Source organism: Neopsephotus bourkii, unplaced genomic scaffold (genome assembly GCF_033783945.1).
Source record: "Neopsephotus bourkii isolate Nb327-2 ecotype Australia unplaced genomic scaffold, CSIRO-AGI_Nbou_v1 NB_1572, whole genome shotgun sequence".
Taxonomy (NCBI): domain Eukaryota; kingdom Metazoa; phylum Chordata; class Aves; order Psittaciformes; family Psittacidae; genus Neopsephotus; species Neopsephotus bourkii.
This window is the reverse complement of record NW_026902048.1, coordinates 2,870,671-2,896,682: the sequence shown is the minus strand read 5'-3', so window position 1 is coordinate 2,896,682 and position 26,012 is coordinate 2,870,671. Positions and strand designations below refer to the sequence as shown.

General features: G+C 40.9%; 1 protein-coding gene across 6 annotated transcripts in view; it reads left to right on the top strand.

Annotated features, from left to right (window-relative positions):
• LRRC28 (leucine rich repeat containing 28) overlaps window positions 1-16,765 on the top strand; it is a 50,368-nt gene extending 33,603 nt beyond the window's left edge. For 5 of the 6 annotated variants that reach the window (XM_061371240.1, XM_061371244.1, XM_061371242.1 and 2 more), the window contains 4 exons: window positions 2,982-3,084; window positions 6,830-7,005; window positions 9,609-9,768; window positions 12,484-16,765. In XM_061371240.1, coding sequence (XP_061227224.1) covers window positions 2,982-3,084; window positions 6,830-7,005; window positions 9,609-9,768; window positions 12,484-12,556 — 512 coding nt within the window. In that variant the 3' untranslated portion in view covers window positions 12,557-16,765. The remainder of the gene's footprint in view (window positions 1-2,981; window positions 3,085-6,829; window positions 7,006-9,608; window positions 9,769-12,483) is intronic. The other variant, XM_061371246.1, reaches the window with a different exon arrangement.
• The last annotated feature ends 9,247 nt before the right edge of the window (window positions 16,766-26,012 follow it).

The window sequence follows — 26,012 nt, the reverse complement described above, 5'->3', positions numbered from 1 at the left end:
TAGGCTTGCATAGATGGACAGTATCCTTAATTCATGGAGCTCTTCAGAAGCTCATTTTCTAGAGAACTTTTAATAATATTTGTTGACTGATAGAAGACTTAAAAATCAATGTGGATGGGATACAAAATGCTTTTTAAAGTGACAATTTCTTTAAATTTAAACTTTAGGGGTAGTGTTTGAAATTAGAAAAAAATCTCTTTTGGGGACTCAAAGATGCTTGGTTATTTAATGCAAAGAAACTATATCAAAGGAACATTTATAGTTACAGGCTATTTGGCTTGGGGAATTGAATTTTTCCTACTGAGATATTTTGTCTAACATCCAAAAATTTGCTTTAATTACCTAGGAAATGCAGTCAACTCAGAACTTCGATTCTAAACATAGCCTAAGATAAAGACAGAGGGAAGAGATGAGATGCAGCCTAACTCCCCCCTCCATGCATATGAAAAGAACAGCTTTAGGGCTTTTTTTGACTTGCCTGATTTTCAGCCCATTTGCATACATCTGTGTAGAAAAGAGCAAGATGAGCCTCTTTTAAAAATTTTCTTCCATTCTCTAAGTTAATAAGTTAAACAGTAGCACATTCAAGCTGCCCCAGCAACCCATAGTTTTCTGCTCTTCTGGGTATAATTGGCTTCTGCAACATGAGGCGATATTCTCGCAGCATGAGGTGTGCCTTGCACGTGCTATCTGCTTTACACTTTATTGGCTGATTCCTTCCCAGCCTTACAGTATTTGATGGTGTTACAGTGCTTTAGTATCACAATATTTTTATTCATTGTTAAGATAACAATGTTTTTGTTTCATCTAAAAATATCCCAGAACTTCACTAAACTATTTTAAGCCCTGCAGTCCTGAGCCAAAATAAATCATCTTTTTGAGGTGTTAGCTCATACCGATGCACAGCAGCATCTCCCAGCAGTTCCCATCAGTCAGCAGAGATATTTGTAATTGCTTCTTGGGGTGGGACACTTGATGGAAGCAGCAGATATGTCTGTGAACTAGAATGTCTTTGGTACGGGCTCAAAGAAGCGTGTGATGGTTGAACATGTCCCCTGATGTCCAGTGACTCAGTTGTTTGAACGACCCTCAGATTATGGTCCCTGAAGCTTTCACAGACTGTTGCAGAGCCTATATTAAAATAAAAGGAAAACCAAAACCCTCAGCTTTTCTAATGTTAACATTTTTATTTCAGAAAAGGAATCTATTCATTTTCTTTTGGTATTCATCACTTGTTCTTTATATCCAAGATTTGATAATTGACACCCTCTGAAGCTTCTCCTCAGCTTGAGCTTTTAAGGTTTCTGGTGCTTACAGCTGCCATTCAAGTGGGTGACAGCTGAAAACACTCAGTGTATTTTAAGATGACCAGAAGTTTGGGGGGGATCACTCAAAATATCATCTGCGCTAAGCAGTGTCCAGAGCTCTTGTGTACAATAAAACTGTTCAATAATAAGGAAGGGACTCTGTAACCTATTGTCATGGGAGGGAGGTCGTGATTCCAAATACAATTTGTGAATAGAAGTATCATGGAATTTGTTTTAATTTTTTATTCTGCTCTTAGCCATGATTACAAAAGGGGCAGAAGCTCTGCTGATTTCTCTGGTTATCCTTATCTTTATGCTAACCAAGGTAACTGACATTTGATAAAGATGGGAAATCAGAATTAGTCGATGTTAATATCATCTTGCAATGTGGCTGATTCAGCCAAATGCTTGTTTATCTTGCTTCGTTTCTCTAACACACTCATCAAAGTTTAAGTCAAAAGGCATACAGACTTCTTGATTATTTCTTTGTAATGCAGCTGATTTGGGTTGCAGCTATCCCCTCCCAGGCAGAGAGGCTTTCAGACATTGTTCCCTTGCCTTGTGCTTTGTATTAAACGCACATGTCTTTTCCTAACCCAAGATCTCAAACGGCATAGGAGCTACAGATGAAATGGGCTGCCCGGATGATCCTACATGTCAGCTTTCTTGCCAGCTCAAAACTCTTTTAGAATATTATTTTTAGTTCAGTTTGATTTGTCGTTTTCAGTGTCTCACATTGGCACGCTTTTCTCTTGATAGCAGACAGTTCTACACTGACGAGATCTTCCTGATAAGCAAAAATCTTGTTTCCAAGAATTCTTCCCTAGAAGTCTAAATTTTCCTTTTTAATTTTGCTCAATTTTCCCTCTTTGATTTTCTAAACCAAGTAAAATTATTCCAAGCCTATATGCTTCTATCAGGCGGTATGTTAATGTATTTCTAGTCCATGAAAGTATTGCTTAAATACGCTGTACTTGCTTCTTTTTATTGCCAGCCGTATTTTAACCGAAATAATGCAAGAAGCACACCTTCAGGTGCATTGATTATTTAGTTGTGGATACAACTTTTGTTGTGTAATGTTCTGCCTTTGATGCTTGTATATTTTCCTGTGTTCTGTAATTTACCACATCACATAGACTTGTTTCTGAATGGTTACTGGTTGTATTTGGTAATGGCTAATGTAATCACCCAAGTTTCTCTTCGAGAAAAGAAAGAATGGGACTGACCACATTCTTGTTTATGTCTTTACCACTTTACTAAAGATAGCGAAGCTGTGATTTCAGTGACATGGGGCTGGTTAATGAAAGCAGGTTTGACCTTATGAACTTGGAAATATGCACTGTGGATTTGAAATCAACTGTCCCTTTGCTGCTTCAAACTGACTTCAGGGTTTGTCAGTGTTAAAATTCAATTATTTATAATGCGATTTTCAGAGCTACTGAAAAGGGGTTTGGTTTTGTTTTAGTAATTTCAAAGGCTTTTTTCTAAGCAGCTTTTCAGCTCATGCATAATAAAACCATTGGCTGAAACTTTACAACGGAGAAGTATTAATTTATGTTTGCTTACATTGGGTCTGATCGGCTTATTTATAATTAAAGAGAATTGCTTTGCTTTTCTTGCTTTGTCACTTTGTCATCCCTTCTCCCCCTGACTTTTCTTGTTTTCTAAACTCAGATTTAGGTCGTTCTCGGGAGCTGCAATATGTTTATGTGGATAACAACATTCATCTGAAAGGCCTCCCATCTTACCTGTATAATAAAGTCATTGGTTGCAGTGGGTAGGTATGAATTAATTCAGCTGTCTTGAATACCTGTTCCTTGTAGAATTTCTCATCATTACCTTCCTGTATGATACAAATGATTATTTCATATGTGTGTGTGACTGATTCAGGACTGGTGTTAATTTGAGGGGATTACTGCAGCTCCCATTCCTGTTTGATTTTTGTAATAAATCCTCTATGCTAATTGCTGACTTTCAGTAGTTCAGTATTAGGTTGTAACAGACAGTGCAGTTATTCTGAAGGAATTTGTAATGATAATGTAAGGCCTTAAGCTGAATCCTGGCTGCATTTAAAGGTTGGCCAAAAATGCAGGGTTCGCAGAATTTCCAGAACTAAAGAATGAACAAAGTATTTTTTAATGTGTTGCAGCAAATAAGAACTTTTTTAGGAGAGGTGGATTGACAGGTATATTTTTACATGTGGATTTTAAAAATATCCTAGGCTGTCTCATGTTTGTGGTTAGGATGTGAAGGAAAAGAAGTGGTCTGTCTAGGACACTAGCTGAATTCTTTCTGCCCTGCACTAGCATAAATTAGGATCAGCACCACCAGTTTACTGGTGTAAACTGATCAGAAGAGGATTTGTCCCCATTACCATCTAATTATAAATTTCTGGTGTGCTCACTCTCAGCAAATCTTGCATTAAATATAAATTCCATCCCTACAGCCTGCACTCTCCTGCAATATGTGAGATGCTGAGTCTTGGCATTTTAAGGTTTTTCTAATATTCCCTGTCAGCTGGTTGGGTGATATTTAAATACTTGCAGTTGGATTATAATTCTGCTGCACTGTCTGCAGCCTCGAGCTACCAGTAATTTTTTCAGGAAAAGTAATTCCTAGCCTCTGTTTGTTCAGAACTGATTATAAATCCTAAGACAGACATTAACTTGACCCTAAAGGTAACACAACTATGTGGATTGTGACCAACAACACTAGTGACAATGACAGTTGGACCAACAAGTTTGATCCAACTGTCCTGTGTATATCAGGTGATTGTCAATAAGAATACCTTTGCTTTTTTAATGTTTTAAGTCCTTGTTTTATACTCAGCAAAATAATTCTATCTTTGCACTGACCTTTTGTGAAGATATTACCAGTTCTTTTTGCTGTGATTATGTGCACACTCCTGGTCAGACTATAGCTGCCAGTGTCCTTGATGGAGTCTATTTACATCTAGTATAGAAAAGACAAAGTTGGAAGTGTTGCAAATTAATTCTTGTAATGCTTCTGTGGAAGAAATAACACGATGATTTTTTTCCCTTAATATTAAAGAATAAAAAGATATTACTTTTGATAAGCAAACCAGTATTTGTGTCCCAGGCAGATATTTGTTGTGAAACCATCCTGGTTTCACATCATCCAGCACAGGAAGAGCACTTACACATTATTAAGAAACCAAAGGTTTTATTTGATAATGTGCTGAGTGATGTTAAAATTATGTAATAATAGTCATGTGAGGAATTCCTGTGTTCTTTCCAAGAAAGCATTAGTAACCAATTCAAGGTTTTCATGGGTCAAGAGAGAGCTGAAGACCCAGGGCTTTCATGCTCTTTCTGGTCATCCACTGGAGAATCAAATCCGACATGCTGCTGTTAGTAACATAAAGCTAGATTTCTGAAAATAGAATATAAAATTGCATTGTGCAAGTAATGAATCTCTGTCTGGGAATCCTGCAGTCAGACTGACTGAAAAAGTCTTTTATATAAGAGGTGATGATCTCAGCACTCAAAATAAATTTTGATCTTATTTGCTGCAGATTGGATTTCATAGTCTCCAGCTAAGGTATCTGTCAGTCTTGTTGGAGGCAGCCAATGGGTGGTCGCAGCCTTTTTTTGTGCCCTCAGTTATTTATTCACCAAGCTGCTCCTGCAGCATCTTTTTTTCCCAGCTAGTTAGACCATCCTCTGTTCCACTTCTTAACCTCCATGGATTCTGTGTGGGGTTTTTCTTTGTATTCTTTATTTTTGCACCAACGATTACTCATGGGTTGAGATTCATTCCCTAATCCGCCCTGACTTAAGGGTGTATATCTCTGAGAGTATTCCTTTTGATGGTCTCTTTTGTTTAGGGTTTTTTCGCTCTCTTTATGACCCTTTACATAAAGTAGACCAAATAGCCCAGCTCTAAGCTGCAGAAACTATAGTGAGTGTATGGATGCATCTTCTAGCTAGGTTGATAAGGGGTTAATCAGCTTGGATATACGACATGATAGATTTATGTGTTGTGATAGCTAACTCATTGGTATGGATTCCTGAGGAATGGATTGTTGGAATACTGGACCTCTGAATTCCCAAATATATTTTAACCCCATTAATAGTTTGTGGGAAAACATTAAATATTTAACAAGAGACTTCCTGACTTGCTGTTTGATGCTGCTCTTTTTTGCTTGTTTCTCCGGGCTGTTTTTCCTTTAATCAGAAGAAATGAGATTCTTTGTTATGGAGGAAGTACTGTGATATTTCTTTCACATCTGATAAGGTCGAGTGTAGTTACCTCAGTCTTAGGTCCAATATCTGGGAAGGCTGACAAATTTGTATTTCTGTTCCATTTGTTAGGACTGGCCCTAACAAGTTGCTCTTGGCTTCAAATTTAAGTTGTCATAAACAATTCCAATTCCCCTGTTGACTTCCCCAGCCTCTTAGTAGAATTTTCCTATGTGTGTCTCCTTGGCATGGTAGCTTGCAATAGGGATCATGTAAAGAGTTGTTATTTTTACAACAAGCTAAGTTTCTCTCCTTGGATCCAAAATAACCTTCTTTTTCCTGATATGATTTGGGAAGGACAAGGCTGTAGACTCCCTAGGGTATCTTCCCACTACAGCTTAGGCTGTTCTTTTTACTTTCCTTTCACGCCCTGCACCCTCCAAGGGAACTCTGTGGATGTGGAAATGTGTGCTACAGAATCACCCATGGCACTTAAATGATATGTTTTGGTGATTGTAATTTGCCTCATGTATTATAGTTGAGAAATCCATTACCATTCTCAACTGGCTGATCTAAGACACAGGAAACCAACTGTTAGGTATGAAACTGTTAAGTAAAATATTCAGAGGCCATAAGAGAGCGTGTTGGCAACGTAAGGGACATGTAATGCACATAGTTCACTTTCTTGGGACTGTGCTCTCAGTTCTCTTAGCTTTTGAATGCTATTTGATAAGTAAAGGTCTCCCATGACTAGCATGTTATGAAAGCTGGAAATCTCTAGAACAGTTTGGGTTGGAAGGGGTCCTTAAAGGTCCAAGCCCAACATGTATTGCCCTGTGCAAGGAATCTTTGAAGAGGTCTGCACTGAAGAACAGTATCAGTGGAGACCTCATAGCAGGCTTCCAGTATCTGAAGGGGGGCTATCGGGATATGAGGGATGGACTCTTCATTAGGGACTGTAGTGACAGGACAAGGGGTAACTTGTTCAGACTTAAACATGGTAAATTTAGATTGAATGTAAGGAAGAAGTTCTTTACTGTAAGGGTGCTGAGGCACTGGAGTGGGTTGCCCAGGGATGTTGTGAATGCTCCATCCCTGGCAGTGTTCAAGGCCAGGTTGGATGAAGCCTTGGGTGGCATGGTTTAGTGTGAGGTGTCCCTGCCCATGGCAGGGGAGATGGAACTAAATGATGTTAAGGTCCTTTCCAACCCTAACTATTCTATGATTCTGTGATCTTTGGGTTGGTCATCTGGGTTTCCTCATAAAGTTACTTTTACCATTTTTTTCTAACCACTTTCTAAATGTCTTGTGTCCTTCTAGTTGTGGTTCTCCAATTCAAGTTTCAGAGGTGAAACTGCTCTCTTTTTCATCAGGCCAGTTAACTGTGTTCCTGCCAGCAGAGGTGAAATCTATAGGGACAGAAACAGATCATGTGCTGCCTTTGCAAGAACTGGCCATGAGGACCCTTTATAACATCTACTACAGGTTTTTAAAAGGTATGAAATCTCTGCATTCTTCAGATTACAGAAAGGGTGGAAGTGTGTTTTTGGCAGTGATAGGAACATTTCAAATAGATCCCCAAAGACTTGAGCAAGGATGAATATTTTAAAAGATTTATTTAATCAAATTATGACTGAAATGCTGTATTAGCACAAAAATGTCCAATGTCAAAAAACAAAGATCCAAAGACTATTGCTAAGGTTTAGTGGTGCTTACAAATGGTTTCCTTATTGAAGACGGTACAAAGAAGGGCGCTTTTTGCAGGAGGAATTCTTTAATGGAAATAAGAGATGAGAAATACAGTTCCTGAGGCAAGATTAGATGCATCAGCCAACAATGCAACTTCTTGCCAGGCAGCACACTCCTAAACTGGCAGAGTTGTTATACATAAGGCAGAAGAAATGCTAGCAGCCCTTGGCCATTTCAGTACATACAGCGTGACAGCTGAGCTGTTTTAGTTCTGCCCCAATTCAGGCTCTTTGCTGTAAAGTGGCCTTTGGCTTATGTGGTTGTGCATCAAGCAATCACATGAGTTAGCAGTATCTGATGATAACCTGCAGATTCATATTTTGACAGATTTGGATGTATTGTGACTTTTCCCTATTTGCAACATCTTGGGAATTTGTCAGCTTTAGAGGTGAAAGGAGAAAGCAGAAGGGTAGAGAGTTACAGTGGAGAGATTAGAGAGTTTATGATAAGGGGTCACTTGTCCCATGGCCGCTGGAGTAAATCATAACTGCCAACTACTGCTTTGCCAGGAAAAGTGCACAAGGAGGTCTGCAGCAAAAATGATGTAGGAAAGAAGCCTCATGTTGAGGGATGGGGTAAACCCACAAGCCTGTGTTCCATGGGAAGCTGTACTGCTTTGTGGAGAATGTATTTGTTGGCATTAAGAACATCCTGACCAGTTTGCAGTTGTCTGTTTTGCATATTTCTGCATCTAGCTGGGAGAGGGGAGGTTTGGGAGGTTTTCAGTTGTTTAGGATCAGGGTATCAGCTGCCCCAAAATTACAGTGACGAATGCTGTTTCATTCTGATTTGCAAAATTCCAGTCTTTGAAAAGGAGTTTGAGAACATCAGCTACAAGATCTTTTAAATCATCAGTAACTGCTTTTCTCACCCGGTTGTGACTTGCACATTAGTTCCTACAATATGACTCTGTGAAAGTGGTTCCTGAAGATGCTGGTGAAGCTTGGTTTGAGAATAGCAAGATAGCATTGCAAAATCCATTTAAGAAATGGTTTGTAGATGGTTTGCACAAGGCTTTGAGGATTATATCTAGTTGCAGCCAGGGTGCAGAATGTGAAAAAGATGCTGAAATATATGTTAATTATCTTGCCTACTCTAGTTTGTAGTCTTTTAGTATGTTTATATATACATATACACACATACATATCTTATTCTGAATTATCTTATTAAAGACTATGTGCATTACCAGTGGTGACACCCAATTTCAGTGGGGGAAGAGTAATGCATAGTCCGGAGAGGTGTAAGATAAGGGTGTGCTGGGGAAGCAGGTGGCACATGATGAAAGCAGCAGATTTGATCTATCACTGCCTAAATTTTCAGTTTCAAGGGTGCTGTTAAATACTTGGTGGCTGCCAGGTAAGTATGACAGCAATGACTGGACTACTTTGCCTCAGTCTTTGCCTGACTGCAGAATGTGACCTTTTCTTTCTGACGCAAATATACTATTCGTCATGCTTGTCATCTCAATCACAGCTCTTGTGGTACATTGTGTATGGGGTTAAACCTTGCAGTGTTTGAAAGCTGAAACTAGTGTGATACCACAAAAATGATTTATCAGGTACTGCATCTTGTCTTGATTACTCAGCACCTGAACTCACTCACCTGCCTTGGCTGTCTCAGTTTCTAGATGGAGATTAGCATATTGGGTTTAATTTATAAAACACTATGTGGCTTGGGCCAGGCCTGGGAAGATAATTGCTTTTTCCCCTGAAATGACCCTGGAGTCCCTTTTGGTGAAAAGGATGGCATCTTGTGAACAGTGGGGGCACACTTAAGAGATGATGAATGTATTGATCTTTTTAGAGTGGCCTCCTTGGTTGGACCTGTGAGAATTATGCTGGGCTGGATTATATTTCAAGTCATTTTAAATATTTCAGGTCTCCTTTTGCAGATGGGGGAGTTTGGGATTTTTAGTGAGCTCAGATATCGTTCTGGATTGGTTGCTGAAATATTTTAGTAAAATAGTATGGATATCCTTTTCAGAATCCTTGTATTGTTATTAATTACTAAATACTTCTCTTTATGATCTTTGTGTCTAAAAATGCTTTATGATTTTTGATGCTTTATTATTACCGGGCTTTTTTATTTGCTTGAGCTATAATATTTTCAACAATTAATTTTATGCCCACATATGCTAAACGTACACAATTAACTTCTTGAACTTAAACATTGAGAGCGCCATGTGTTTCACCCTAATTGTGGTCATTTGTATTACCTTGCTGTTCTTCTGACAAAGCCTTAAGTATGAGACAGCTGATTTTCTGAATTGGTCATGGATCGTGCTTGTTGTGTTTGACTTTATCATGCAATTGTTTTGTTACAAGCCTTTTTTGTCTCTTTTCCTCTTTAGATTTGAACTTTCTGACTCCCATCTCGCTACCTAAAAGCCTCCTGGAATTGCTGCACTGTCCCTTGGGACACTGCCACCGCTGCAGCCAGCCTATGTTTACCATTGTCTACCCAAAGCTCTTTCCCTTGAGGGAGACTCCAATGGCAGGATTGCATCAAGGGTAATTATACAGGAAATTACACTGGGATTTCATTTAGGAAGAAGAGCACCTTAAGGAACAAAGTATGTTCTTAAGGATTTCTTCTTTTCAATTTAGCAGCATTTCAGATCTAAAGCCCCTGTCCAATGGCTGCAAAAGTTGTCAAATCTTTTATTTACAAGCCAACCAGAATATTGTTGTTGGACTCTTTAACGAGGGCTACCACATGTGCCTGTTTCAGACTGCTGTAAGCTTGTTTTAGTATGATGGGATTGACTTGCTTGTGGAAGGGCAGTACATGCATGGCACTTCTGTGCCTTGGGAAGGAAATACTACTGAACACCAGTACTTCCCCTGATGGTCTCAGCCCTGACTTCAGGACAGTGTCAACACTGAATAAAAGTGCTGCAGGATTAAAGATGGAAAATAGCTCTAAAGGCAGAGGTAAATTAAAATGTTATGCTGTAAAATACTCTTCTTTTTCTTTCCACAGTAATTGAGATACGCTGTGGAAGCATTCTGCATTGTAAGATACAGTTAGTAGCAATACATCTTAAATATATTTCAGTTCTTGTGGTTGTAGCAGTTGTGAATGTGTGTGCAGAATTCACAAGTAGACAAGCCTACACAGGCTTCTGGAGCTGCTGGACAGTGCAGTCATAGGGCTCAAATCAGGGATACAGTTCAGGAAATTTTGCCCTCATGCAGAGAAAGATCTGATACAGCTATAAGGTGAGCACTGATGATAAAGATTTTCTTAAATTCACTTGAAGTTAAAAGAGCAAATGTGATACTAAAGTTCTTTTTAGATAATTCAAGTAAAGCCATTAGTTCCAAAGCATATGCCATAAAAGTCAGGAGCAGAAAAGAAAGGTGCTTTAAAAAGGAATTACTTGGTATATGTAATGCACAAGAATGCCACTTGGTTCCTGTCCTGTTGAAATCGACTTGATAGCTATCGTCCATAAAAACAAGAAACTGCTTTCCAGTAGGAAGATCTTTAAGAAGAAATAAGAGACTAATTGATGATTCATGTTGATGGTGCCTATTTTACACAGCTGTATCACAGGTTATTTTGCTGCAAGTTTGTGGCATAAGAGGTATCTGATTTGTAAGCAATTCAACTTCATGAAATGAAAACAACTTAGGTATGGACAGCATCCACAAGGCTGCTTGAACACTAATTTGGAAAAGGCATCTTTCTGAGATCTAATTGTTGAGATTGCACACTTCAGCTTGCCATTCTGTTACACTTCAGTCGTGTGTTGAAACTTGATGGATTTCATGTTGAGTAAAATAAACTGCTTCTACATTACAGTCTTAATATTCAGAGTGGCATAAGATGCTACAATCATGCTATGAAGAATTCCTTTTGAGCACTGAACAGTATAATTTTCTAGGGAAGTGATTGAGAACTAGTTGCTGGTCACTAAATCCTTATATTATCTGAAATAATCCAACAATGGGAGAGTTTGGACTAGAGAACTACTTTCGAATTGATTTCTGAGCATTGTTCATTGTAGAACTTACCATTCCAAGATGACAGACTATCGGTAGACACCTTTAGGAATTGTTAAAGTTAGGACTCGCCAAAACATAACCTTGGGGCTGTGTTGGAAGAACATTTTATTAACATTCTAAAATATATTAATTGAAAATACATATTTCTGCATTGTTTTAGCTGCTTTAAAAAATGGGTTATCATTCCTTCCCTTAGACAGGAACGTACTTTGTTCTGCAAAATGCCTTAACAAATACAGTCTTAAGCAGCTGACATTTGATGCAAATCCACAGAAAATGAGATCTAAACAGAGTAGCCTGTTCCCTTATCTCTGTAGCTCGTGCACTTGACACGGTAAGATTATGTGGAATTGTAGAGGTGTGATAGCTGGTTTAGAAAGACATGAAGGACTGTTTCTGTTCTAAAGAGCTTACAGTGACCATGAAAACACACAGGGTAGGGATCCTGAATGTTTGAACAGCACTGATTAGCACATGCCATGTCCATGCCAGTAACTTCTGTCTGGATTTCTGTATCACATTCTATATCCTCTTACAGGAAAGGATAGTTAAGTGTTGAACTGGATTTATGTATCTGAAAAAGCACAGATGACAAGAGCATTGGGTAAAGTGAGATTTCTGGGTTAGTGAAAAACAGATCTTAACATTTTTAAAGCCGATATCTAGGTCCCTACCAGGATGGGGGCAGGAGGAGGGTCACAGTGAGGGTAGGATCTGGCTTTCATGTTGCCACCCCTGCTGTAGTACTGACACAGTGTGACAGCTCTGCCTGTCAGTTGTCCTTTCTGTAAATGTGGGCCCAGTTTGTTCACTTGCCTGAACCAAAGGAGGACACTGGACTTCAGCTGTTTCATGCCTACAAGCAGTAATTTAAGAAACACGAGCAAACTGCAGCAAAGAATGACCCAGCTATTTCCCTTTTAGCTGTTAAACTTACTGGCTATAGCACTCAGCCGCACCCTCCACAGAAAGAAAAACCACATGCTGCTGCTTTAAACTGAATACATTAGAAACCAGGGAGGTTTTTGAGAACCCCTGCAGTGCTTCCCTGCTTTTGTATCAGGCACTCGTAGAGCAAATGAACCGTCTTTTTCTGAAGTGTCGAGATCAGCTAATCCTGTATTTTACAAACCAGCATATTGTCTGCTCTGGAATGGGGCCAGGAGCTTTAATCTTTACTGACAACTGTTCCCTCCTTCTCTTTTTTTTCCCTAGGAGGACAACTGTTAGTTTTGTGGCATACTGCTGCTCCACCCAGTGTCTGCAGACTTTTGACCTACTGAGTTGATAAACATTTAAAACTACTCAGGAGTGCTGCCAGTTTAAAGCTGCATTAAGCATCGTATCCCATCGGTACTGGAATACTGTGTGCGTGTGCCAAAGCAGCAGAAGTGCCCGGTTGGGAACACTAAGAGGCACTTAAGTCCTGCCCTATCAAATTTGGAAGAACTGCAGCAACTTTTCGGAAGTGTAAATACCAGCCTTTGGAAAGCATTAACTTCTCTCTCCTCCAGGACAACATACACAGCAAATAAATTCACAAGCTCTGACTTCAGGGTTTCCAGTATTTTTCAGATGTGGCTGCCTTCAGGGTGACCCCTTGCATCATTTGAGGCATTTTCATTCCTCTTAACAAGGGGCAAAAAAAACAGGTTCAGTTATGACCAACAAGTTCTCACTCTCCCCCATCCTCATCACCCCTACAGGTGGTTTCAGGTGTGTGGATCTAAGCCTGTAGAAGTCTTTGATGAAGCCCAGCAGATTTCCCGTTGAATTTATTTTTATTTTCTCCCTCTGATCTTAATATTCTCCCCAGCAAAGTTATCCCAGTTGTATACCCAGTCTTTGACAATTATTTGTGGTATTTAAATCCACATACTAAAAGCAGATCTTTTTGTTAACTTTAGAAGCCAAACTGATTTAATTGGAGTAACTAAGATATATCTGGAGACTAAGGATCCTCTTTCAGTAAGGAAGGCTGGTACTGATGCCTACACCAAGTGGTCTTGCTCCAGCATGTTTGAGGGTGTGTTTTCTTTGTTTTCATGGCTTGAGTTTTTTTATTTTAATAAACTCTTCCCCTTTTGCTTCTTTGGAAGAAGATGACTTTAGCAGTTTCCCTTGGATAAACACCTAGGCCTATGATAATTACTGTTTATCTCTATTTATTATACTTTTACAGTTGTAGACTGTAGATCTGCAAAGAGTTGGTCTTCATCTTTTTCTAGACTCAACATTTGGCTGATTTATGGAAGAGTGTCAGTGGAGTGTGTGCCTTGGAGAAGGCTGGAAATCTGGAGGGGTACGTGTATCTCCATGTGTAGGTATATACGCATACAGAGATGGCTTCACAAAAGGGCTCTAACTTTGTTTTCATGTATTAAAAGCAGATTTAGTGCAAATTTCCACACCCTATCATATTTGTGGGCATCCTTTTTTGTTAGATCTTGTTCATTTTAAATAAAGGACAGAGGATGGAAAACAGGCCCCAAATGCCTACATGACTTAAAAGTTTAATTTTACACTGAAACAGTTCATACAAAATTAGTCCCTTTTGACTTGTTCTGAAATATATAATTTTTTTAATATAATGTGTTCTTTTTATTTCCTTCCTATTTCTTAGGTATAAACTACTTGTTGATTTAACACAGTGTGCAGTAGGTAGTTGCAAGCTGAAATAGATATGAATGAAACTGTTATGAAAATGGCAAGATAAAGAGACTTATTTGGTAGTATATTAGCATATGTTGTGGTGAGGTGTGCATACTTTGAAGGGAGGAGGCATTAAAATGTTTTCCTTTTGCCAAAGAAGCATTTGTTCCCGCTGCAGGCTTCCTGGCATCTCTTCAATAAATAGAGTATCTTAAGAGCTTAAAAAGAGTACCAAAAAGGCAGTTTTGAGGGTGGAATTTTTAGGTTGTGCATGTTAGTTGTAAAAGCTCTGCTGGTTTTATTGGGTTGGTTTTAGAGAGTTGAATTAGCGTTAAGAAATGTAGAACTTAATCCTCCAGGAATGCAAGTATCATCTACTGTTTAAGAATTGTGAAACTTTCTAAAATAAATCCCATTTATTAAATCTGCTTTGCAGTAGGGGAAAGAGCCATGGCCAAGCAGACTTTGTACTATTGGATTTCTGACTCTGTCATTTCACTAATTTGTTTCAGTGTTGGTACCCCCAGCAGCCCTTCCCACCCCATGGCCTTTACTGCTGAAGCAGCAAAATGAACCTTCAGCTTTTTGTCTTTTCCTTCAGTACTACCCAGCCAAGATGTAAATGGCCCATGTACCATTATACCCATATCAGAAATGTGCAAGTGTAGGATCGAATCCATGTTTTTAAATGGATGACAAGAGAACTATGGTAATGATAAAATTACTTACATTTTGATACCATACTCAGGTCAGAATCTTCAGTATTATTTTTACTGTGGCTCTCTCTGTCCTTGAAGGACGTGCTTTATTGGAAGTTGATTTGTCCTCTTCTTAGGGTGACTGAGAGGCTTTAAAGTACAGTTTACTTCTGAATTCAATCTGTAAGTATTATTTTGGAGTTAAATCTTTTGATCACCCAAAAGGCGCTGCATTTGTTTTATTAGCATTCAGATAGTAAGAGCAGAACTTGATCATTATTTATTCTTAATTTTCTTTCTTCTTCCCATAATCTGATTATTTTTTGAGTTCAGTTTATTATTGTCTACAAGTGGAGTTCAGAAGAAAATTGGTCTGTTCTATAAGCAGGATGAACCTTAACACTTTAATAGATGATATTTCAGGACTGGAATTTCCAGTGAATAAATGAATTAAACACACAATTGAAGCTGAAATGTCATACCCTATTTTTATAAAACAAAGAAGAGGAAAGCCAATATATAGACTAAAAATGCAGCTTAAATTCATGTTTCTCTGATGGTTGGGGTTTTTTTTATGCAAAGTGCTTGTATTCATCTGTATCTTTGGGTGATACTGTTCTAGATTAATATAACTCCATTCTCACTTGTCCAAATTCTGCTAAAGTTGTTCTGCTGCAAGAGTATTTCGTAACCAGCTAAGATGAGAGCCAGCTATGCAAGCTGCAGAGGGGAGAGGGAGCTTCTTGCTGATTGAACTGTGCATCACTTGTTTTTCAATACAAGGCGTCACAATTCTTGGACTTCACTTTAATTCATTTATTTCTAGGTAGTTTTTTTATTACTTGCTCTTGTTTGTGCAATCACATTGAGCTAAGATTTTCCTTGTGCTGCAAAAATACCTGGTTTCAGCAGTTGAAAAAAATGACCTTTTCTACAGAGTTTTTTTTTTGGTCATAAAAGCAGATCTTAACTCTTTGCTTAGTGTAGAAGCAGGAGATGTTTCTGGGTTGTTTTTCTAGGTGTTAGAAAGGTGCAGGAATAGAGAGAAAATGAGTCTTTAACCCATTGACAACTGCTGTGAAGTTTTTCTGATTAACTCCTAACGTGATTAGGGAGCACAGGCATCATTTTTGTTCTTGTTGTGATAACAGGCACCATATAAATAAAATTGGGACCCTATTGCTTATGAGGATAACTTTTTGTTCTGCCACAAAGGAAGCAGAGGAATCTTTGCCTTTGTTTAAAAGTACCACTTGAGAGGTTTTACTGTGGACACTGTTAGATTTGGAGCACTGTGCTTGGGAATCTTCTTGTTACTCTCCTGGAGAATCAGAAATCCGAATGTCCTTTCCTGTGCGAAGAACAAGGTCTAATATCAAGAAGTCTGTATTTTTCTGTTTTGGTCTGATGCTTCTCTTGGGCTTTCATTGAAGTTCATTACAAACCTTCTATTTACTTCGCTGCGGTGAGGTTAAGATCTTACACTGAGCAGAGCAGAGCTGATTGCTGCCAAGTTGGCTTCAATTCTTATATATCGAATTCTGCTGAATCCCTTTTTCTGGCATGAAGGGAGGATGAGACTGTTCTAACACCCGTGTGGTAGCAGCGTGTCAGGTTTTACTGACATTACAGCCAGGCTGAAGATGGGAGAGTGACAAAACCTTTGACTAGAGAGGATGACTTTCTTTTGAAGGCCGCTGTGGCCACATCAGAGTACCCCTGATAACAGAAGGACTTTTGCCTCGATGTCAGTGGAGGATGGATCAAGTTTTAATTGATAAAGAGAGAAGAATGTTTTACCATCTTTGTATTTCTTGCAAAAACTGGGAAAATGACACTGAGGTCCATGCCTGCTGCTAGGCAGCCTCTTATCTGCAGCTGAACTCACATGGGTCCAAGACATAACTATCTTTGCCTCTTACCTCCCTCTTAATGCTACTCATGGTGTTGCAAAATGTGATAGGTAACTTGTGATGGAAGAGGCTGAGTAAATTGAATCCAGAGTTTTTATTACTTTTTGTATTACAGACCTATTTTGTAAGAGACCAAAGGTCTGGTGGAAAGAAATGGCAAGGTTCATGTGAAGTCTTCATTGCTTTTGCTTTTATGTGCCCTTCTTTGGATTAAAACTTGAACTTGGATTGCAACTGAGTTTGTTCTATGTCTGTTGAAAGCATATGTGTATTGCTTTTTTGCTCTGTATTAACCAACTGTCACTTAGTGTGAAGGTGAGCTTGCTAGATGTTTTATTTAAAGTTAGTGGTGCAATTTATTGTATGTGCTTGTTAATAAACTATATTTTTGGATAGAATTACGGCCCATTACAGTAAACTAAATTCTTGCTCCTGGGGCTATGTTAGGATGTAATTTACATTTCAGGTAATTTGCATAGTAATTAGCTAATAAGTCTCTTGTCCCAAGGCTGAAGAAGTGGGGTGAAGACACTTCTTAAAACCCTACCAAGGCCAAAACACCACTTCAATTCACTTAATGCATTTATCTTGGATAATGTATTTCACCAGATCTTGCATAATAGGAACAAAACCCATATGGAAACATTACTTCAGACCCTTCTATGGGTTGATCAAAAGAAAAATAACTTTGAGTAGGGCTGTATGAAGTGCCACCCTGATAGTCCATGTGGCTGTGGTTCGTGTGTAATTTACTAAGCAGCATTCAGCAGCTTTTCTTCCCCTTCATCTAAGAAATATCATAGGAACAAGGTTGCCAAAAATAAGTAGAAATTAAGCATCTGTTTTTCCAGTTACTTCACTCCTTGCTGTGCAGCATTTTGCTTCAGTCAAAGCTGCTATTCTGTATCTGTTCTGATGAGTTCTTGCAGTTGGATGCTGTCTGTATTATTGTACGTGTACCATTCCCGTTCTTAAATGAGATGTAGGTTGGTCAAGGTGACTCTAAACATCAGTTATAATTGATGCCTCGAAGGGTTCCAGTAGCACTCAGACTTCCCTGCTGCTGTTTGCTAGGAAGTTTACCATGTCTTGTCTTTTTAGGTATTTTACAAATGACAGTGTAAGTTTTCCTACCCATGCAATGTAGGTTACCTCTGTTTGAGAGGCAGCAGGAGGAGGATACAAGTCCCTTAGTGAGATGGAGGGGGGGGAGAACAACCCTTAACCTGTAACTTTTACCAACCACTGTTGTGTCCCTTGTGAATAGAAAGAAAGAAACGGGAGAGCTTAACATCCTTTTCCTTTGCAATTAAAAGTACTTGGCATAAATGCAAGCTAAGTGGAAACTTCAGTGGCTGAATAATGCTATTGTATGCAGGAAATGAGAGGAGCTGAGTTCTTGCTTGGAAAGGCACTGGATGTTTTGTAACTTCCAAGCCAAGATTTAGGGCTGTTCTATGTGGTGACATTTTGGGATCTTGAGAGCAGAATAGAACCACTGCATCTCTGTCCCCCAGCTTCAGTGATCAAGCCCTCTACTCTGCGCCAAAGAATCCTACTGCTATTCCCTGTAGCTGGCTCAGGAGCCTGGGAGTGGTCATTTATTACTCTCAGATTTCTCTTTCCTACTGCAGCAAGAAAGAAAGCAAGAGTTGACCAAATGCTTCCTTTATCTTCTGACATTTTAAACAATAAACCCCTCATAGCATGTTTTTTCAGCTCCTATTATGTCCTTCAGACATATCCCGCTCCCAGGCAAAAGACCTTGGCTCATCTGTGAGAGCTCGAGTCTCAAGACTGAAAGCAGTTCTGTTGGAGGTGCTGAAGTGACTTCACTTTCTGATGATGCCTTCCAAGTAGCAGTCAGGGGCTAATTTCTCAGGTACCTCGATGTTGTTTTGTATGTTCATGAGGAATGTAAGTACTGACTTTCTGTGAAGAAAGCTGTCAGTCATGGGTGCCTGTTCTGCTGCTATGTATGACTACACCTGCAGTCCAGGGGCCAGTGCCTTGGAGGTGGTGTGCTGTCTTTTTCTGTGAACCTCATGAAGTCACAAGGTTTAAATTTTCTTCTTCAGATCAATTGAAAAAGCTTTCTTGTACTGAAAAATGCACTACTGACTTTGTTTATTGATTGGTACTACGGATGTTCTCGAAGTGCACTGTTATAACTGCAAATCAAGCTGTTGTTAGTAGCAAAGAACAAACGCATTCTTAAGTTCCATTTTGGTGCAGGTAAGGCCCACTGGACCGTTTTGTTTAATAGGAAACAGCATGGGCACGCAATTCATGGTAAGATGGAGATGCAGTCTGAAGATGCTGATGACATTGTCTAGATCTAATGAAAAGATAACCAGTGTTCCTTCTATGGGTAAGTATCAGCTAATGGTGGTATCAGATATGCCCCGTTGTGCTTTTGTTGATCCACCTTTTGGCTCCTATGATTCTGTACTTGTGGCTATTGTATCAGTCTTACTAGGCTTCCTTTATACTTTAGAGTTCTAACCATTGATTTTATTATTAAAGCAATAAGGAGAGTCAAGCTGAATATTCTTGGGTCAGTTTGTGATAACTCTGATTGCTTCACTGGCACTGAAGGAACAGTCTGAGCATGGACTTGAATTTGGCTGCCTTTGCTCTTGCCTTGTCTCCGTTGGCTCTCTAATTTCATCTTGTAAAAAGCCAAATCAATGTAGATGATACACAAAGAGAAGAATTACCAACAAAAACAACTTCTAACTTTCTTCAGGCAGAGTAGCTTGGGCCAGGCAGGGCTGGCAAGGTTTCCTATTTGAATTCTAGGTAAGTGTTTAAAGTAGGATGAAAACCCGTGAGTTGTGCAGGGAGTGCAGGACCCTGTGTCTAAAAGTAGCAGGTTTAATGGTTCTGTATGTTCACACCTCACTGTTCTGCATCTTTATTTCTATAAAGGATGTGTAACTGCTACAATAGGGAGTTAGTTTATATCTTACATCTTTGTAGAATTAATATTGATTTTATACTTCTAGTGATATACTGGTTACTCTCACAGTATAATACCTCTTTTGCTTCTTTTCCTGTATAGTTACAAACAACAGCTCCATGCTCCATTCTCCAGTCAGTTCCCAGACCCTTGCTGTGGATCCATTTTCACTGATGTTAAGGCACTGTGTTACCTGCACAGTGGGTACCACAGGTTTGTTCTTCATCAGGCAAAAGCACCTAATCACATTTCTCTACAATGAGCTAGATCACAGAGATGCATTCTGTTCTGGCTGCAGATGAATAGAGGATATCTAACTTAAATTAATGGATTCATTTATATTAAATCAGTACTGCATATCAGGTTTTTAGATCTAGCAGTATCTAATCCTGGCTCTGAAGCCTCTTTTATGAAATATGGGGGCCTGAATTTCTCCAGTTGCTCAATCTAAAAGGTAGCCAAGCTTATGTCTGATTGCTATAAGGATACTTGGGGAGAAGGTTTGAATTGAAAACCCCTATTTTAATTATCTCCTTTTTCTCTCCTCCCTCAAGGAAGCTCAAGTGATGCAGGAACTGATGCCTACTAGCTAGAAACTTCTTTCCAGGTCAGTGCAGAGCTAGTTCCCTCCCTGCTGTGTCGGTGTCACACGGTCTGACACCCCTGCCCAACTCACTGCTCTCTGGCCCCAAGCTGCAAAGATGAAAAGTATTGATTCCAGTCCATCTCATTGAAGTATTACCATGAGGTGTTCACAGACGTGCTGGGACTAGTCTTTAACTTAGAGGAACATTTATCCAGGAGGATCTAGTGTGTTGCGTAGCAAGAAGCTGCAACAGGAAGAACACATTTACTGTTTCCATTTAACAGTCAGTAGCCTGAGACCTTTACCGTGGCTTTAGCAATTCTTGATGAATTTCATATGTGGATGTTCCTATTCCAGAATAAAAGCGCCTTGTTATGAAAGAATTTAAGGCCTCTAATTTCATTTGGGAATAAGTACATCCACACACCTGGTATTTAAATCAGAGGTAACTATTTCTTTATGAATTTACACTCTGTGTTGTGGATCTGATCTCGTGTCGCTAAGTCCTTGTACTCATTTCACAAGATCTGATTTATTGTTTAAAATTATTTTGGGAAGTACCTGGTTGGAAAATAAAAATTCTGCTTGCAAGGAGAAAATTGGGGGTGGAAATACAAAAATTCTGGTACCAGTTGGTTTGGAAGCACTGCATTGGAAAACATTGTTACATGTCAGATCTGATTCTACCATTTTATTCGGAAACATCTGTCTTTTGACACTTCAAAAACTTTATTTCGGTATGTTTCAAATTGAGAAACACAGCTTTGAAACACGGAATGTTTGTTTTCTGCCATGAAAATGTCTTTTATGTCTCCCAACATCACATCTTCTGACGAAAACACAACTGGCAGAAAGGGTTTGGACTGACTTTGCTCTGCTCGGGTGCCTTCAAGGTAAGAAGCTGCACTCAGAAGTCACCCTTGTTACACAGCCATCCTTGCTGGATGTGGTCTGAGTTCCCCAGCACAACCCAGGGCTGCCATGGGGTCTCAGCAACTGTCAGCTCTGTGTCCCTTGTGAGATTGGAGAAGGAGGAGCTGATGAAGGCATGTCTTCCTCTCTGAGTTGTCTTTCTCTAGCTCTGAGGAGCCCTGGTGTCAGGCCTGTTGAGCAGGATGGTGGTGATGTGTTTCCCTGTGTGACTCGCTGCTCTGGTGCAATGCTTTAGTTTAAAGCTTACTGCTTTTTAGCTACATGGATCTGGTTCAGCTGCCAGAGGGGTGTTGCTGTCAAAGGAGGGATGCGTGCTTCCATAGTGCAGCGTGTGCACTGTGAATGCATTAGCAGAGGGGAGAGCTTTCTTGAAGATGTATTACTAAGCTCTTTAAGATTTAATGCTCTCTGGAAGTTCAAACCAGTGTAAGGGAAGGTTTAAGCAGCTTAATGGGTTAAAATGATCCTTGACTGTGTCCTTCAGACAGTTTAAAGACCCTGCAGCAACCCAAGCGGCCACCTGTTCCTCTCCCAGACAAACAGGTTACCCTCCTGACCTTCATTCTGCCACCCTTCAGTTTTGCCTGGCCTGGCTCCATGTGTGGAGTGATTGTTCTGAAGTTTGTCATTGTTTAAAATGCCACTTGCCAGGGTTTTAATGTGCACAGCTGCAACCTGAGCCGTCGCCGTGTGTTAATAAGACTAAAACCATTGGACTGACACCAAAAGATCTGCTTGCACTTGGCATGTCATAAATTAACATCATTCTTACCTGCCAGGGATGATTCACTGCTGGCTCAAAGCATATTTAAACTTTAGAGGATGCCAACAAACTGGGCGGTGGTTTGACCTGCCACGTGGCCCGAGACTGCTGCTTTTCTCCCGGCCTCCGCCTTCCCTCCCTTGCAGTGTGTCGGGAAACAGAAGCTCTTTATGGTGTTATGAGAGCTTGTGTTTGTGTGCTGCCCTGGCCCTCCTGCCCTCGGCTGCCAAAGGGCTGGCCTGTTTGTGGGGAAGAGCCTCACTGGCTTTCAGATTCCTAACTGGATTGTTACTGCTGGTTTTGGGAGTGGTCCGGGGGGTGTTAATGCTTGACTAGACTGTAGCCTGTCATTGCAGCGGCTTCTGAAGACTTTCTTCCCACAAATCCTGCCTACCCAAGGCAGGCAGGGTTGTGAGAGCCCCGTAGCATCCCAGAAACTGCATATATATTTCATGTTAGAGGAGTATACTTGACTAACTAACAGCTCACGGCAGGTGGGCTAAGCTGGTGCCCATGCTAGGCAGCGTAGGCGGCGGAAAAGGATGCCCCACATGGAAATGGTGGAGATAGTGTTGCAGGGTTATATGCCAGAGGTTGAACGTGCTCCTCGGAGCCCAGACTCATTGGCTCCAGTGTCACAGTGACTGCGGGGTGCTGGTCTGTCTCTGGGGCTTTGCTGCTCTGATGTTTATTCACTTGCTTCCCTGCAGCATCCAGGGATCTGTGTGGTCAGAGGCTGCAGTGCTGCCCTGGGAGTGGGACCAGCCTTCTGGGCTGTTGCGGGGCAGACAGATAGGAGATGATAAGGAATGAGGGACAGTTAAAGGTGTTTTCACCCTTCCTCATTGAAGTCCATGGCTGGGTGAAAAGATTGTTATCTGGTGGACTGGGGAGATACTCATGTATCTCCTTATAGAGACCTGGCTTTTTTATAATGACTTGAGAGAGATTCATCTCTTCACACTTTTCCCTCAGGGCTAATGTGTTCCTCATAAAATAATGTGAAGGCATAATGTGCTCCTTCAGTTAAAGCTGTTCCTTTGCTTTCCATGGTGTCTGCATTGCCTGTTTACCTTGGCTCATCCAAATCATTTGTTAAATACCAAGTTTGCATAAGCAGCCCTGAGTGGACTTTGGACCACTGAAGTCTCGCTATAGACATCAGGAGGGATAGGAACAGGCCCCATATCTGTCTGAGATGTGCTTGAATCTGGAAATCCAAAGTGTTGTGTGGAACAGGGTGTAACCATGATTTGGTTATGGGTAATTATGGTAGGCAATGCCAACTGCAGCCTGCAGTCCTTCTCATGTTCCCCACCACAACTGCACACAGGCTGGCAATTTAACCCTCGTTACTATTTCATTATAGTCATTACTCTATCCATTACTTTTGTAGCAGGACAAAAAACCCAAACATAGATACAGTTATAAATGTCTATTATGTATGTACTGTGTATAGGTAAGAAATGAGGAATCCTGGAAAGGGATCATCCTATTCAGCAGGACAAACAGGAGATTAGGTAAGCCCCAGCTTACCTAATGACACAGTTCGGCCTGCAGCATGCTCACCTCCTGCATCAGCACCACTGAAGCACATTGAGAGCAGGAGCAGAGGTTAGACAATGTCTGGGACAAGGGCTGCAGCTCTGCTCTGCTCAGCTTGCAGACACATGGTGGTTGCTGCCTGAGCTGCATAAAGGCTTCTGCTGTCTATATTTTGTGGGTAGTGCGGGTTGTTGGGTTTTATTATTTTCTCTTTATGCAAGGCTAACATGGAGCGTAGAGCTGGTTGCTGGGCAGTGGGGACTGCAGTTGGTAATAAAGGTCTGTTTTCTCACTTCCTCTATTTTTGTCTCTGGGCAGGATGAGGCACATCAGGGGAAAATCTGACTTGAAACAGAAGCTCAATTTTAAGTTGGAGTTAGACAGTCCTGCCGAGAGGTTTGCTTACACCACAGCTATCTGTCATCTCAGGGCACACAGCTGGGACTGCTCACGCAATGGCAACCCCTGGGGTTTGGTGCCACTTCTCTTCTGGACAACAGGTCTGAAGTAAGGCACAGTATTACACCAACCCCTGATCCCCGCAGTAGTGTGCAAAGTGGAACTTTGATGCCAGGGGCAGGATGTCTGCTTGGTTGTCCCCCAGCTCCCACAGCTGCTGTGGACATACTAAAAAGATGACATATATCCTCCTGAAATGAGGGAATGGTCTCAATTGGACTCCTGGGTCTTCCACCTTTTCTTTCTGTTTTGGGCACCTACAGAAATTCTCCGTATCCTTTCATCACAGAGATGTCTCTGTGTATGTGAGACCCTGCTGGTGGTCTGTTATTTGCAGGGTGTTTTTCTAGCAAGGAGAATTTTGCAGTCACCAAGTGAAAACTGCTCTTTGGAAGAAGTCTGGGTTTAGTACAAACCTCTGCATCTCTCCAGGTGAGTCTGTTTTCAACAAGGTCACCGGATATCCTCACATCTGCTTAGATGAGATGAGTGAATCCAGCTGAGCTGCATTTTATCTGTGCCCTGTCTAAAATGAATTGCAGAGCTGATAAATTCTTTACCCTTTGCCCCTGCCAGCTCTGCAAATTGAAGCTTCTTTCAAAGCTCAAGTGGAAAGTGCCACAGCACCACTGCAAGTGTCAGCTGAGAGACAGGCTGCAACAAGCCCAGACATGTATCCCAGCCTGGGAGGGGGGATGCCAGCCCTACTGCTCCATGGACAGCACAGGGATGTGTTTTTCTTACAACTTCAGATTGAGGCAAGAGAGAATCAGTGCTCAACACTGCTGGAGGTGGGAGGAAGGGCTTCCCCCCTCCACACTGCTGGTCAGCAGATACTGCAGCAGGAGTCTGAAGCTGATATTACTGGATTTGGGTTTTCTTGCTGGTATGAAGATGATCAGAATCTGGCCTAGGGTGAGGGTGTTTGTGCTTTGGCAGTGGGTGTGAAAGCAGAAACTCCAGAGGGTTGGGCGGCAACACGCTAGTTCTGTTCTCTTCCGTAGATGGCCTTCCGGAGACACGCTGGGTGAGTGGAAAATGTAATGAAATTCCCAGAGCCTCCTGGTGCACTACCAAGGTATTCTTGCCAGCTTTCCAGCCCGAGATGTTGGTGCAGCTGTAGGGGCAGCTCCACAGATAGACCTGATTGCAGATTAACCCCCACCAGAGCCCGAGGATTACTCCGAGAGCTGTTTTCTTCACCTGTGAAACAGCACACACTATAGCCATGGTTGCCTTTGGGGTAAAATTAGCTGAATAGAGGGCTCACAGTAGACCAAGCTCTTTCCAAACTGCCTTTCTTTTCTTTTTTTTTTTTCCAAAGCTCATTTGTTTATTCTGGTTCACAAACTGAGCAGAGCAAACAGCAGTAAAAATGTGATGCATCCCAAATTCTAGCTGTGAGGATGGGTTTCATGACCACTGCAGTCTGCACAAGGTCTCTTAGATCCAAACCATCTGTGGGGCTCAGAGTATGCAAACTATTCATGTTGTCCTAAAGATTTACCAGGGAGCAGTGCCTCAATGTGCCAGAATATGTAAGAAAACAGAGACCTGCACTGCTGACGGTCCTGAGGGTCTTGTTTGAAGCTTCTACTGAATAGATTGATCATAGTCCTGCGGCATTTAGTGGTGGAGAAAAAAGCAGGAAGGGGGTTTAACAAGTGTCTCATATGGTTTGTGTTGTCTCTGCTATGCTGAACCTTTCTTTCTGCTCACACAGCAGGGTTTTGCTTTGCCTCCGTTTCCTTTGTGCAGATGGTAGCAATAGGTTTCGTTCCCCCCCCCAGCCACCAAATTAACAGCCTTGGCGAGCTTTCGTTTGCTGGCTAGTTTGGGGTGGTGCTGGAGGGTTTCTCCACTCAGTACATTTCCAAGAGTGGCTTTTTAACCCAAGCTCTATAAAAACAAACCTTTTTTTTTGGTTGTTTATTTGTTTGAGAGAAAGGACCTTGGGAAAGCAGATATGGGTTTTGACTGTGTTTTGTCCACTGCTTTGAGTTGCATTAGGAGATTGGCTTCTCGCACAGATCTCCTGCAAGCAGTGGGCTGAATTGGGAAAAGCTGGTGGGCAGAGGTACTGGAAACAATCTTCTTCTGCTATGTTAAAGCATCTGCAGGAGGGACTAATGAAAACTCTGGCCTCATAGCACCAAACTCCACAGCAAAGCTTTCCAATCCATCCAGTTGCACTGATCGGCTTCAGAATTCAACAATATCCTGAGCTTGTGAA